Below are 16,615 nucleotides of genomic sequence, written 5' to 3'. Positions count from 1 at the left end.
TGCGCCGAGAGCCGCTGGTAAACGAGAAAGAGAAAATCTCCTTCTGATAAGAGAAGATCATTTGCATCAACGTCTTAATAACGCTGAGCTCTTTAACCCTATTCCAAGTCCCCTGATTGATAGTTTAGACTTTTTCTGCAAGTCACATCTGGTGCTTCATGCGTCTTTTAGTAAACGTGAGAATAACTGTAGTCATATTTCCAGATGAACACTTACTGGACTGAAGCAGCTTGGCTTTACTTGATTCTCCATGAATCATTTTTTAGCCTCAAATCTGATCATCGGGATCTTTTGAGGAACGTTTGTTTCCAGAAGCTTAACTTCTTTTTGAAATGATCTTCCCAAGGCTCCAAAACATCTCACATCTTTTGAGGAACACTTATTCTCTCAATCATCATTGGATTGCACTGCATTATATGTTTGGATCATTTCAGTCTCATCTTACTAACACATATTATTAGAGATATAGAGTGAACTCTGATATTTAGGTCTTTTTATGTAAGTATCTGCAGTACTGTTATAAAGATCTCACTGATTTACATTACAACCAGATTTCATTATATAAATATCCGCAACAAATTCATATTTTTGCTCAGTTTGAGTCTGAATAAAATTGAGCTATTTTATGTCATCTTCTCACAGTATTAGACTATATGATGGTTTTAAAATGTTACAATGTGTTTCAGAACGTTCAGAAAAAATTCCAAAGTAACGTTCCGAGAATGTTTGCAAAATGATACATTGTAACACTCCTTTAACAATCATATAAAATAACTACAGCAAACTAAACTATAACAGCCATAAAAGCCTGATGATAGTCATCTGATAAAATATGTTAAAATATATTTTGCCTATTGGTTCAAAAGACAGTTCCATTAAAAATAATAATAATAAAAATAAGTAAGTAAGTAAATAAATAAATAAATAAATAAAGGATTTTTCTGACTATTATTTCATGGGTCGGGCTGTACAGGGTTAAAAGCACTCAACCCAGAACTACTGAATATAAAATAAATGCATGCATATGCAGTTCTTTATGGAGCTTGTTTCCACTACGGAATAAATAATAATAATAATAACAATAATAACAATAATAATAATAATAATAATAAAAGGTAATTGCAACTTTTTTCTTTTTTTTCCCCCCTTTTTTTTGGCAAATCTGAGTTTATATCTCACATTTTGGATTTTTTTCTTCATTTTTTTTTAGCATTTTTATCTTTGTTTTTCTGTTAATGAGCAGTGAGATGACTGAATTAGAAACAAAAAAATAAAAAATAAAAATAAAAAATAAACAAAAAAAACATAAACTGACTTTCTTATAATTCCAAGTTTACATCTCACAATTCTGTTTTTTTGTTTCATTTTTTTTGTTTGCGCTACAGAATAATGTAAAATTAAAGAAATTACAGTAGAAATTTTAAAATTAAGACATCTAAAGGATATCCAAAAGTGTGTGTGAACAGGGTTAAAAGCATTAAAAACTGAACAATTTAATATAAAATAATTGCATGCATATGCAGTGCCTTATGGAAACTTCTTTGTGTCATAAATAAATAAATAAATAAATAAATAAATAAGGTAATTGCAACTTTTTTTACTGGCAAATCTGAGTTTATATCTCTATATTTTTTCTTCATTTTTTATCATTTTCATCTTTGTTTTTCTGTTAATGAGCAGTGAGATGAGAGACTTATTTTGTGGTAGAAACAAACAAACAAATAAACAAAAAAATTGCAAGACATAAACTCTGAATTCTTTCTCACAGTTCTAAGTTTACACCTCACAATTCCACCTTTTGGGTTGTTGTTTACGCCACAGAATAAAAAAAAAAAGAAAAAATATGAAAAATGAAAGAAATTTCGAAATGAAGACATCCAAATGATATCAAAAACTGTGTGTGTTTTAACAGGGTTAAAAGCATTTAAATCTGAACGAATGAATATAAAATAATCGCATGCATATGCAATGCTTTATGGAAACTTCTTTCTGCCACAGAATAAAAAGGTATATTTGCAACATTTTTTCCATGCATGATTTATTTTTCATGCAATTCTGAGAAAAAATAGTGAAATATGTACTCCAAATTCTGACTTTCTCACAATTCTGCCTTTTTTTCCTCTTGCAATTCTGTTTTTTGTTTTCTGACATGGAGTAAATCTGATCTCCCTGCTCGTGAACGTGCTCATTCCTCTACAGTCCACAGGAATGAACAGACATGTTCGTCTGACTCCTGACGGTGACGTTTCAGCGTTTCAGTGTCACGGTGACGTCGATCCCCTCCCACGTCGAGGCCCAGAGCAAACAATGAGCGTGAGAGGCCCGGCCGAGTCGGATTCGCTCACGCTCCCATGAAATCAGAAACGACCTCGGGCCGCTGTCATGACAGTCACTGTCTGTGTGTGCTCAACTCTTCCAGAAACCAGAAACAAAAGAAACCAGCGGCCGAAGAGAACCGCTTGTGTTTTAACGGCCGAAGGTCGCGACCCGAGCGGGAAAAGGTCACCTGTACGACCTGCGCTGAACCTGCTAACGATTCCTCAAATCATGTGTGTTTTTGAGCTGTTATTTTACAGAAATGAACAAAAATCTAGTTACTTGATGTCAGATTGATATTTATACCTGATTAGGATAGATGAAAGAGCACTGCAGATTAACTAATGCATTCTGAGTCAACAAATATGTGCACTGATTATGATGATGATGATGCGAAAAAAAGCCAAAATATATGTTGTAAACAACAGAGTTAAATTAAATATATTTTTGAAATGTAAAATATATTTAGTTTTAGCCTACACATACTAATTTATTTTTCAAAATGCATTTCGGGGCAAGAAAATACTTTTCCAATTTACAGAAGCCTACATTTAGTCTAAATGCAAATGTGGATGGAATACAGATCTTTATAAAGATTTAACCATGTTTAATTTTGTCATTAAAAAAAGTTTCTATCTGTTAATTGTGGACACATGTTATAGACAAATAAAGTTTAATAAATAAATAAATAAATACAAAGTTTTTCTTTAAATGTGAAATGTGAATATATATTTTGTTGGACTGAAAATGTATGGAGGACAAAATTAATTCTTAAATGCTTTTAAAATCTATATTATATATATATATATATATATATATATATATATATATATATATATATATTATTTTATACTATATTACATATATTAAAAAGTGCCAAAAATATATTGGTACAAAATATATTTACATAAATATATTTACAAACACACTATTTGACCTTTTTTTTTAATTTTTAAATTTGAAAAAAGGCCAAAAATATATATTTGCTAAAAAATGGGTGGAAATATATTTATATGAATATATTTTCTACCAATATATATTTTTTGTATATTTTGGAAAATATTTATTAAAAAAAAAATTATTTATTTATTTAAAAAAAGTTATTTAAAAAAATAATTTCAATTTTAAAAAATCTATATATGTATGTATATATATATATAGACAATTTTTGTATATTTTGTATATATATATATATATATATTTTTTTTTTTTTATTTATTTATTTAAATGTTTGACATTTTAAAACTTTATGTATGTATTTAATTACTTATTTACTTTTATTTCTGTTTATTTTTTGCCATATGGACCTCCACTTACATTTACTTAATTATCTCAGTCATCATTGAATTGCATTGTGTCTTGAAACTACTAATCTTTGATCATAAAAGCGCTGATCTCTTACCTTTGGATTCTCCAGAATTCCAGATTCATAGCTGTTAAAAGAGAGGGTTTTTTTTTTTTTACATTTCTAATGCAATAACAGCAGGACAGACAGGTAAACAGAGCGTTTGTGTCATAGACGTCACCTGATGTGCATGAGATTTGCATCCATGCTCCACGGCGCCTTCGGTGTGACGGGAACAGGAATGCCGTGTTTCTGCGTGAAGAAAATAAACACATGAGATGCAGGACTGACTTTGAACAAGTTACACTCAGATATTACTAGTATATTTCCCTAATAATTACAAAGATAGAAATAGTATTTTCTTGTAAAACAAGCACCAATAATCTTTGCTTTATTGACAGTCTGTAGTATCTGTGATGCTTTCATTTGTGTTTTAAACATTTACAGACTCGTCTAAAGTCACAGAAAAACATTTGATCATTTAAATGCAGAACCACTGATTATTTATTAGTATCAGAATACACAAATGTTAACCTAAAGTCATCAAGACACAAAAAAAGAGCTGACAGTGAAAGTTCAGTCATGTAAGACTGGACATCCAGTGTGTGTGATCAGATGATGAGCTCCATCTAGTGGACTCAATCCGCTTTGGATCTTAAATGTTTTGGGTTTAATTCAGTGCAATGTCTTGTTTGTTTGCTGTATAAGATTAATTAAAGATGCAAAGTTTATCTTCTTTAACTACAACTTAAAATAAAACATTTTTGTTACTTGAAACTAAATACATGTTAACTGAAAATCTAAAAAAAAAAACTTATAGTACTAAAAATAAAAACCTAAAACTAAAATAAAAAAGAATGTTAAATACTTTATAGACATTAAAAAACTAATACAAATGTCAAAAACTAAAAAAAAAATAATACAGACTTTTCTAGTGGTTTGTGAGTTTTTTAGCATTATATTAAAATAATTTCATGTGAATAATTAAATGAATTAAAATGAGCAATTATTTCAGGTTTAATTCAGGCTTGTTTGTTGTACAGGATTAATTAAAGACATCAGGTTTATGATCTTTAACTAAAACCATATTTAAAAAAAACAAAACAAATTTCGTTACTTGAAATAAAACAAATGTTAATAAAAAAAAAAATTAATTACTAAAACCTTACACTAAAATAAAAATGAATTTTAAAAACTATACAGACATTAAAAAAATAATACAAATGGCAAAAACTCAAACAAACAAACAAACAAAAAAACCCTAAAGCTTTAACTGAAATTAAAACAAAAACAGAAAATTCAAAAATAAAAAATATTAAGAAAAACTACAGTATCTCAGAGATTCTAAAATAACCGGATCTCAACCTTTTGGACTCTTAGATAATATCCAATATATTAAAAATAATTACAACAAAATAACTATTAATAATTCAGTAGTTTTAGAAGTTTCAACAAGTGAAAGTTCGTCAGGGTTCACACTCTTTATAAGTAATGAATTTGCATGAAGTTGTAATTGTACAAACTTTTCTAGTAGTTTGTGACTGTTTTTTTTAACAATATATTAAAATAATTTAATGCAAATAATTAAAATTAGCTATTTGTATCTAATAAGATATTTTAAAGCTTATTTTAAATCTGACCATAACTGGAAAATAATAATAAGAATAAGAATAATAATAATTACAGAAATGTCCATGACTTTTCCATGTCTATAAATCACACTTTTCAAATTCTTTATAAAATTCCCTAGATTTTTTTTTTTTTTTTTTTTTAGATGTTTAAGCTCTTTTTTTTTGTCTTATTTTATATCATTTAAAGTCATATTGGGCCCCCTAGTAGACCCAATATGTAGTGTTGAGAAAAACTGTTCCAGAGCTATAAATGAACGTGGGTGTGTCTGAATGAATTTGACAACAAAAATTTACATTCAAATTAAAAACAGTTTTGATTGCAGACTGCTATTCTGGAAAATCGGAGCACAACCTGTGACACTGAGATCTCATTTTCTCAGCAGAAAAAGCAAATCACGAGACTAAAACAAAAGCATCTCATCCATCAGTGATAACACTGCACCTCTGCGTACTCCATCAGGTCCTTCCTGCCATGGAAGCGCTTGTAAAACTCTGGGATCCTCCACGGAGCGATGATCTGACGTTTGAGACACACACATGAAAACGAGTCAGAGACAGACGATGGTTTCTAAGGTGCGTGTGACGGATCTGATCTCACCTGCACTTGAGGATAGAGCGCGTAACACGTCAGCTCGAAACGAATCTGGTCATTTCCCTAAAAAAAACAAGACAGAAACAATTCATTTACACGTTTCCTCACAAGCGTCTGTGTTTTCATGAGAAATGAACTGTGCATGTCATATATGGGCTTCATAAAATAATAATTCATTCTCAGTTGGTGTTTCAGTAACTAATGAACACATTTAATTCTGAAAAGTCAGAACTTTACAGTTTTTTCTCGTTGTTTGTGATTCTTTACAATTATTTTATCTTTTACTTCTAGCAACTTCTTAGCAATTTCTCTCAACTCGAATATTTTTATATTTTAATCATAGTAATTTCCATAGCTTTTAAAGTTTTCATTCATTTAAATGAATTTTCAAAAAATGAAAAAAAAATAATAATTAAATAATTAAAAAAAATAAAACATTAACAAAAAACTTAAAAAAGAAAACGTTTTTTTGTTGTTAAATTGTTGAAATATTAACTTAAAATCTCAGCAAATATTTTAGGTAAAAATGGCTGATTTTTAAGATTTCATTTATTTCAATTAATTTTCAAACAAGGGGAAAAAATACAATTAAAATAAACAATTTAAAAAATAACAAAATAACAAAACAAAAAAAAAAAACACTAAAACACTTTTTTGTTAAATTGTTTAAATATTAATTTAAAATCTATGTCAATATTCTAGGTATAAGTGGCTGATTTTTAAGATTTCATTAATTACAATGAATTTTCAGAAAAAGGAAAAAGGGTTAAATTACAATAAACAATTTTAAAAAATAAAACAATGACAAAAAACTGTTAAAAAATGTTATTTATATGAAATATTCACTTAAAAGCTCAGCAAATATTTCAGGTAAAAGTGGCTGATTTTTAAGGTTTTGTTAATTTCAATGAATTTTCAAAAAATGAAAAACATAAAAATTAAAATAAACAATAAAAAAAAAAACATAAAAAACTTTTTATGCTAAATTATTGAAATATTTAAAATCTCAGCAAATATTTTAGGTAAAAGCGGCTGGGAAAAAAAGGGTTTATGAATCTGCTGTAGAGAGAAGCTTTTTCTAAATGACATCAAATCACTGATCAGAGTCACAGCACAGACTCCTGCTGCCATCTAGAGGACACCTTTGATCATTTTAATGCGTCCTTGATGAATAAAAGTATTACCTTCTTTTTTTAAAGAACATTTTTAACATTGACAAATAATCATAAATGTTTGTTGAGCAGCAAATCAGCATATGAGAATGATTTCTGCAGGATCATGTGACACTGAAGGCACTGAAAATTCAGCTTTGCATCAGAAATAAATTTCATTTCACATTTTTTACTGTATTTTTAAGCAAATAAATTGGATGTTACAGTGTTCAGCAGCTTTAATTGTTTTATAGTCAAACCGAGCTGTTGTTCTGTTCTTCCTCTGAGATGTTTCTGCATAGAGCACACTAGAAATAAAGCACTAGAAAGAAATAAAGTGTGTAAACGCTCTGAATTTCCCGAGCAGGTTTATTCCAGTATAATATCTAACGCGAGCACCTTTCCTGTGGCTCCGTGAGAAACGTACTGCGCTCCTTCCTGCCGGGCGATCTGGACCTGTTTGCGAGCGATGCACGGACGGGCGATAGACGTGCCCAGCAGGTACCGGTCCTCGTAGACGGCGTTCGCCTGCACCGCCGGCCAGATGAACTCCTCCACGAACTCGGAGCGCAGGTCCTCGATGAACACCTGAAACACAAACACACGTCACTCCTTCAACACACAGAACTGAACACACGCATTCACACACACTCCAGTGCAGCTCAGTGTCATTCGGGCTTTTCTGTTACCTTCTTGGCTCCAAGTTTCTCAGCTTTCTTCCGTGCAGCATCGAAGTCCTCATCCTGTCCAATATTGGCCTACAATGTAATAAAGAGGTGACTTTAAGAGCTGAGGCTCCTCTCACAGCAAGAGCTGTAAAATATATGAATTAAGTAAAAAAAATACATATATATACATATATATATATATATATATATATATATACTACCGTTCAAAAGTTTGGGGTCAGTAAGACTTGTAATAGTCCTTAAAGAAGTCTCTTATGTTCATCAAGGCTGCATTTATTTGATTAAAAATATAGGAAAAAAAAAACAGTAATATTGCAAAATGTTTTTACAATATAAAATAATGTTTTTTATTTTAACATACTTTAAAATAGAATTTATTCCTGTGATGAAAAGCTGAATTTTTATCAGCTGTTACTCCAGTCTTAAGTGTCACATGATCCTTCAGAAATCATTCTAATATGCAGATTTATTATTAGGATGATCAATGTTGGATAATATCAACAGTTGTGCTGCCAAATATTTTTTGGAACCTGTGATTTTTTTTTCTGGATTCTTTCATGAATAACAAGTTTAAAAAGTACAGTGTTTATTCAAAATATAAATGTTTTATAACAATGTAAATTATTTATTATTAACTTTTAATAAACTTTTAATTATTAACTTAATACATCCTTGGTGAATAAAAGTATTAATTTCTTAAAAAAAAAAAAAAAAAAAAAAAAAGAAAAGAAACAATAAAAATGTACTGACCCCAAACTTTTGAACGGTAGTGTGTGTATATATATATATATATATATATATATATAAAATTGCAAATGAAAAAAAATAAAAAATAAAATAAATATTACATTAAATATGATATTAAATATTCAATTACATTAAATATTAAATTAAATTACAAGAGCTGTACATTTTCTGCTAATTTCATAAGAGTTGCATCTTGCAAAAATTATATGAATAAAATAAAAAATATATACATATATATCAATGAAAATGAAAAAAATTCTTAAATTAAATATTACATTAAATTAAATATTAAATTAAATATTAAATTATGTTAAATATTAAATTTAATTACAAGAGCTGTATATTTTTGGCTAATTTCATGAGAGTTGCATAAAAATATATGAATTAAATAAAAAAAATACATATATATCAATGAAAATGAAGAAAAAAATAAATTAAATATTACATTAAATACTAAATTACATATTAAATTACATTAAATATTACATTAAATATTAAATTAAATTACAAGAGCTGTACATTTTCTGCTAATTTCATAAGAGTTGCATAAAAATATATGAATTAAATAAAAAATATATATACATGTATATCAATGAAAATGAAAAAAAAATCTTAAATTAAATATTACATTAAATTAAATATTTAATTACATTAAATATTAAATTACATTACAAGAGCTGTATATTTTCGGCTAATTTCATTAAAGTTGCACAAAAATATGAATTAAATGAAAAAGTATATATACATATATAAATGAAAAAATAAATAAATAAATAAAAATTTAAATTAAATATTACATTAAATTAAATTACAAGAGCTGTACATTTTCTGCTAATCTCATGAGTTGCATAAAAAATATGAATTAAAAAATATATATAGCTATATAAATGAAAATGAAAAAAAAAAATTAAATTAAAAATTAAATTAAAATTAAAATTAAATTTAAATTTAAATTTAAATTTAAATTTAAATTTAAATTTAAATTTAAATTAAATTAAATTAAATTAAATATTTAATTTTGTAAAGTCAGCTATTTATGCCAAACAGGGGTTCACAAGTTAATGAAAGATAAACTAATTACTAAATACGTAAACACTTACTAACCTAAGTAAATAATTAATTTTTTCACCTCCATGTTATTAAACCAATAATCAACATCAGACAACTGCAAACATGCAAATATATTGAGAAGTTTACTTAGGATTTAATTTTAAGGGGTTCAGCTGACAAAAAAAAAAAAAAAAAAATAATAATAATAATAATAATAATAATATATATACATGGTGTTAAAATTCACACAACACAAAGCATGTGATTTATGAAAGAAAACTTTAAGATGATCTTTAACATACACACGCACATACAAAAGAAAAGGAAAAAAAAAAAAAAAAGAAAGACATTTGATTACAAGCCTGGTCTAAACTTCATCTTAATCTGATGCGAGCAACATGGGAATGATGAAATTAATTTCACACTGAACGCTGCAAATCATAAGTATCTAAAATGCATCATTTTAAATGTAATGCAGATGGAAAAGAATCAAGATTTAATTCATCACTGTTGTAGTTTTTCACAATTTCAAAACATTTCCAGTATCCTTTCACAACCTCAGATCACACTATTCACAATTGTTAATGCAGTTCCTCAACGCCTCTGAAAAACTCTTTTATTTCATCACTGATCCACGTGCAGCACCTTCCTCTGTTCTGACGCAATCACACACCTCAGCGTCTCTTGAGACAGCTTCTGTTGTTATACGTGTCACTAACTGGCTGCTTTGCAAAATAAAAAGGTCCTTTTTCAACAATCACATCAAATTCTTTATTTGACTATTGATCTCGTGTTTATCATTAATGTTATTTCCTGTTTGTCTCTGTGAAGCTGCTTTGAAACAATCAGTATTACATAAAAAGTGCTACAGAAACAAACGTGACTTGACATTTGCCTGCTTTAGGACGCCAAGTGTACTTTAATCATCCACTCCACTGTTTAGATGATTAAACACCAACCAACATCCCTCAGGACCTGCAGGAGTGTAATGAAGTTCATCAGATGGGTCACACTTTACATTAAACAGTCACAGGGTTGCCAGATCCCATTCATTTGGCTTTGCCTCACACTCACACACTAAAATGTAGTTTGCAAATAATATAATAATAATAATAATTTTTTAAGGAACATCATACAACCATGGTATTTTTCATCAGCATCTTGTTTGTCAAAAAATAAAAATGCACTGTTTTGATGTAAATTAATTATGTTTTCATTACATTTTAAAAGGCTGAATAAATTGTTAAAGTTTTACTAATTCATTTAATTAGACATCATCTTTTATGATAAATTTGTATTGAATCATGAAACTTAAAACAAAATTTAGAGAAAACTAAAACTAAATCAATGTATTCATTTAGTATAATAATAAGGGCGTATAAAGTACTAAAATAACTAAAAGTATAAAACGTAAAAATGTATAAAAACTAGGCATAAAAAAAGTAATAAAAAAACAACACAAAACACAACAAAATTCCGAAAAACATTAACTAAAATTCAAATGATAAAGAAATTACAATTTTTTTTATTTTAATAAAAATTTATCATATTAACATATATATATATATATATATATATATATAATACACATATATAATAATATATATTATTAAGTATATTTAATCTATTATATATAATCTATAATAAAATTAGAAATTATTATACATTTAATTTATTATTATAATTATAATTAAAAATGCAACTTCTTCAATTTTAATAGTAAATAATATTTATTGCTATTGTTCTATTCCATTCTTATAATATTCTATTATTGTTTTTATATTATTCAAGTGTAATTATAAAGTGTAATTATAAAATAATAATAATAGTAAATAACATGAATTATTATTATTTTTATTATTATTAATAATATTTTATAATATAATATAATATTCACATATTATTTTTTCATAATAGTAAATAACATTAATTATTATTATTTTTATTACTGATATTTTAATATAATATAATATAATATAATGTAATATTCACATAAAATAAAAATATAGTGTGTAAGTGATTCTAAAATAACACTGGTGTCCTTATTCCCTCATGAATATTGTTGTGGAGCTTTGAATGCAGCTCTTGCAAAATGCATTAATGTGCAACATAAGACAAAACCCCAGAAATCAAGTGCGGTGCATTTCTGAGCTCCTGACTCAGTGACTGCAGACGGGCCTATTGTTCCTCACAGCCCATATACGAGCGCACCATTGTTCCTCTCGGCTTGCGCTGTGGTTCTGATGCAGTAAAGCATCACACAGATACGCAGCCTATCAAAACAGCAGCGTTTGCATGCATGGCTGTCTCCACATCAGTCAGAGCTTCATCTGAAAGCCAAACCCTCCCAATAAAGAGCAGAGAATGATTCACGTCTGGTTAGCAGAGAAAATGCCTCGTGAGCAAGTTCTCACAGGCCTGCGCTCAACTGTGGTTCTTTTCAGAATGAGAAACAGAAAAATTTAACAAAACTCCTTCCTGCATTTCAACTCTTTGTTGCAAATGATAAGTTTCTCTGACTGACAATGAACTGCTGTGTATGGAGTTACCAGGTAGGCGATGACGTCGTAGCCCTGCTCCTTCAGCCACACCAGGATACAGGAGGTGTCCAGACCACCGCTGTACGCCAGAACCACCGAACCCTTCGACATATCTAAGCCGCTCCTGCAGCCCAACACACACACACACACACACACACACACACACCAACATGAGCATCGGAATATCACTGCAAACATTTACATTTATGCTTTTCAGAGGAGTGGATGTGTGTTCTTGTTTTTTTTTTGTCTGTAATTCAGTGATTTCAACTTGATTTGCATGCTATATGCAGTTTATATTTATTTTTTGTATTTATCTCAAAAGCAAAAAAAAAAAATGTTTTTACATTTTTTTTACATTTATTTCAGCTAGTTGCTCATTTTTATATAGATTAACTTGTACTAAAATAACTAAAACTAAAACTGAAATAATAAATAATACTAATAAATACTAATAAAACTAATAAATAATATAATAATAAAAAAATAAAAAGTAGTAAATGAAAATAAAACTAATAAAATGACAAAATAAAAAAATAAATGTAAATAAAATTTTAAAATTACCAAAAAAAATAAAAAGGAAAAGGTAAAATATAAATATATACTTTCTGCCACACAGTTTAGAGAATACAAAATATATTGCATACAAAATAATAATAATATGAATTAAAAAAACTAATAAAATGATAAAATAAAACAATTAATGTAAATAAAAAAAAATAAAAATGACAAAAAAATAGTAAAATTAACTAAAAGGAATAGGTAAAATATCAACATATACTTTATAATTTTTTGCCACACAATTTAGAGAATACAAAATATTTTGTATAATAAAAATAATAGTAAATGAATTTAAAAAAATGAATAAAATGCTAAAATAATAATAAAAAAAAAATGTAAATAAAAAAAATAAAAATGACAAAATAGTAAAATTAACTAAAAGGAAAAGGTAAAATATATAAACATATACTTTATACTTTGCCACACAATTTAGAGAATACTAAATATTTTGTATGAAACAATAATAGTAAATGAATTTTAAAAACTAATAAAATGACAAAATATAAAAAAAAATGTAACAGGTTAGAGAAAACAAAACATTTTGTTGTAAATTTATATTTTAATATTTTATTAGTTATTAGTAATATTTTTAATACTTCTACTAAATTAATAAAATCTATAAACATTTAAAAAGAAAAAAAAAAGACAAAAACCACAACAAAATTACTAAAACTTTAAATTTAATATAAAAAATAAAATAAAATTCCAAATATTAACAAAAGCTATAATGGTATGTCAATGATACTAAAATAACATAAAATAAAAATGTTGAAAAAAATAAACAAAATTTAAAACAACTTCAAACATAAACATAAATAGATTTTTATGTGAGGAATCCACTTAAAAAGTAAATGAGTGTCACTGATTACACGACTTTCATTGAAGCTCAAGATGATTTGTGATTTTATTTTGATTATGCAGCTCTGTTAATAAATCAAAAAACAAACCCAATACTGAAATATACTAGAATTTGTAACAAAATCTGAATTAACTTAAAAAAAAAAAAAAAAGAACAAAAAAGCTCACTGTATATTTAATAACTTGTTATGCAAAATCATTTAAGCTGACATTCAGGTTGTGCAAGTTGATGACTGTGTTATGAAATGAAAAAAAAAACAAGTATTTTTATTGTGAAGATCAATTATTACCTGCGGTGATACTGAGCGCAAGTTGTTTTACATGTGAAGTGCCAATAAATCAGTGTATAACAGAGCAGCTGATCATTAAAATCATCAGTCTATGAATAACTGAGCCTGTTTGCAGTTTATCAAACTGTAACAAATCGCACTTTTGCATTGTACAGTCATATAATCAAGATGTTATTTTAAATTAGCCTGCAGAAATAAGAATCAGCAGAAATAAATATATATATAAATCAGTCCACATAAACAACAACCTGTTGGTGTAAACAAATACTGGATAAATCACGTCAGATTCATATTCACATGAATGTAGAAACACACAGAAGCAGAAACTCACCTAATCACACCAGGAAATAAAAATGAAGGAACGATCAGACGCGTCCAACCCCGAACCCAAATCCAGTTTGGCCGCTTCTTGCGGCTCCGTGCGGTCTATTATCACGCACATGCTCGCTGCCCCGCCCCCCCGAACACACGAGCCAATCATTGCCAGTGGACAAAAAAATGATCGCCTGTTTCTGTCAGTCTTGTTAAAATATAGGTGTGTGGATTTTTTACGATATATGCTAACTTCCTCAAGTTGCATTGTATAGGTATTTATTTTTGCAGTGCGTTTACATGACTTTTCCAGGTCTAGAAATTATACTTATAAATAAATTCAAGGATTCTCAAATGGTTTTATCAGATTAAATATATTAAGGCTTGACATATTTATTATAAAAAATTCACAAGCTGTAAAATAATAAAAATAATAATAATATTATTAAAAAAAAATAAAAAATGATGTATAATGTTTCATATTACTTTAGATTAACAAAACAATTAAACTAATTTTAACTAATTTTAAACTAATTTTAATTCATATAACATTTTTAGGTTATATGAAATTCAGTTTATATTAAAGTCAGTTTAAAATATATAATATATATTTAATGTAAATTTATTGATAATGAAGATAAAATGACAGCGAGCTGAAATAGGTGTAACTATTATTATTATTATTATTATTATTATTATTATTATTATTTTTTTTTTTTTTTTTTTTTTTTTTGTGCACTGAGTTTTATTATATTTATTAATTAACATGATTTTTCCAGGTCTAGAAATTACACATATAAGTTCAAGCTTTCTCAAATGGTTTAACCCAATAATATATTCTAGAGCTTGACATATTCATTATTAAAAATGTACATGCTGTAAAAAATAAAAATAATAATAATAATAATGTAAAATATATATAAATACATATTTAATTTTTTTTTTAACAATTTAAAGTAATATAAAACATTATACAGATTTTTTTACTATATAGTAAAAAAATTTGTATAATGTTTTATATTACTTTAAATTGTTAAAAAAAATTAAATATATATTTATATACGTTTTAAATATTTATATATATATATATATATATATATTTATTTATATATAAAATATATATAAATATATATATATTTTTTACTATATATATATGTATATATAGTAAAAAAATCTGTATGTTTTATATTGCTTTAAATTGTTTAAAAAAAATTAAATATATATTTATATATATTTTAAATATTTAAAAAAATTATATATATATATATATATATATATAAATATATATATTTTTACTATATATATATATATATATATATATATATAGTAAAAAAATCTGTATAATGTTTTATATTGCTTTAAATTGTTAAAAAAAAAATATATATTTATATATATTTTAAATATTTTAAAATATATATAAATATATATAAATATATATATATTTTACTATATATATATATATATATATATATATATATATAAAAAAAAAATCTGTATGTTTTATATTGCTTTAAATTGTTAAAAAAAATTAAATATATGTTTATATATAAAATATATATAAATATATATATATATATATATAGTAAAAAAATCTGTATAATGTTTTATATTGCTTTAAATTGTTAAAAAAAATTAAATATATGTTTATATATAAAATATATATAAATACATATATTTTTTACTATATATATATATACAGTAGTCAACATTTGAAGTGGATCAAAACCTTTCATTAAATTTGTCCTAAAACCAAAAAGAATACCCGTTCTTGTCTTAGGACAACTTTGATTAACTTTTTTTGATCCACTTCAAATGTTGACTACTGTATATATATATATATATATATATATATATATATATATAGTAAAAAAATCTGTATAATGTTTTATATTACTTTAAATTGTTAAAAAAAATTAAACCAATTTCAACTTAATTTTAAGGCTATATGAAATTAAACTTAAAGTCAGTTTAATACAATTTAAATTTACTGAAAAAGATCAAATGGCAGCATTTTGAAATAGGTGTAATTTTATTTTATTTTATTTTTTATTATTTTATTAATTTACATGATTTTTCCAGGTCCAGAAATCACACTTATAAATGTAAACTTTCTCACATGGTTTTACCAGGTAATATATAAAATAGTTTGATATATTCCTTACTAAAAATGCAGATGCTTAAAAAAAATGTAAAAAAAAATAAACAAACAAAAAAATCAAGTCATGGCAACATATTTTTATATTAATTTATTCATTTTTCATTTTTAAGCTATGTGACATTTAACTCAATTTTTAAAGTCAGTTTAATACATTTTAAATTTCCTGCAAAAAAAGCTGAAGGCAGCAAATGAACATAAGTGGAAATGGCTATTAAATATACAAGTATTAGAAAATTATAAAATCAAGTTAATTATAATTATTAGTTGTTAATATTAATGGTATATAAATTAATTATTAGTATTATATTAATGTATTAGTTTAAGTTAAATGTATCATGCATTTTATTGGTGGATTTTTTTTTTTTTATTACTTTT

General features: G+C 26.0%; 1 protein-coding gene across 1 annotated transcript in view; it reads right to left on the bottom strand.

Annotated features, from left to right (window-relative positions):
* Positions 1 to 14,186, bottom strand: part of ass1 (argininosuccinate synthase 1) — a 39,770-nt gene extending 25,584 nt beyond the window's left edge. The window contains exons 1-8 of the mRNA XM_051110192.1: positions 14,102 to 14,186; positions 12,071 to 12,185; positions 7,725 to 7,793; positions 7,435 to 7,623; positions 5,891 to 5,947; positions 5,735 to 5,809; positions 3,843 to 3,913; positions 3,719 to 3,749 (exon numbers count right to left, since the gene is read on the bottom strand). Of these exons, the coding sequence (XP_050966149.1) occupies positions 3,719 to 3,749; positions 3,843 to 3,913; positions 5,735 to 5,809; positions 5,891 to 5,947; positions 7,435 to 7,623; positions 7,725 to 7,793; positions 12,071 to 12,172 (594 nt within the window). The 5' untranslated portion in view covers positions 12,173 to 12,185; positions 14,102 to 14,186. The remainder of the gene's footprint in view (positions 1 to 3,718; positions 3,750 to 3,842; positions 3,914 to 5,734; positions 5,810 to 5,890; positions 5,948 to 7,434; positions 7,624 to 7,724; positions 7,794 to 12,070; positions 12,186 to 14,101) is intronic.
* Positions 14,187 to 16,615: the final 2,429 nt, after the last annotated feature.

The sequence above is a fragment of the Labeo rohita genome, chromosome 5 (genome assembly GCF_022985175.1).
Source record: "Labeo rohita strain BAU-BD-2019 chromosome 5, IGBB_LRoh.1.0, whole genome shotgun sequence".
Taxonomy (NCBI): Eukaryota; Metazoa; Chordata; class Actinopteri; order Cypriniformes; family Cyprinidae; genus Labeo; species Labeo rohita.
This window is presented reverse-complemented; position numbering and strand designations above follow the sequence as displayed.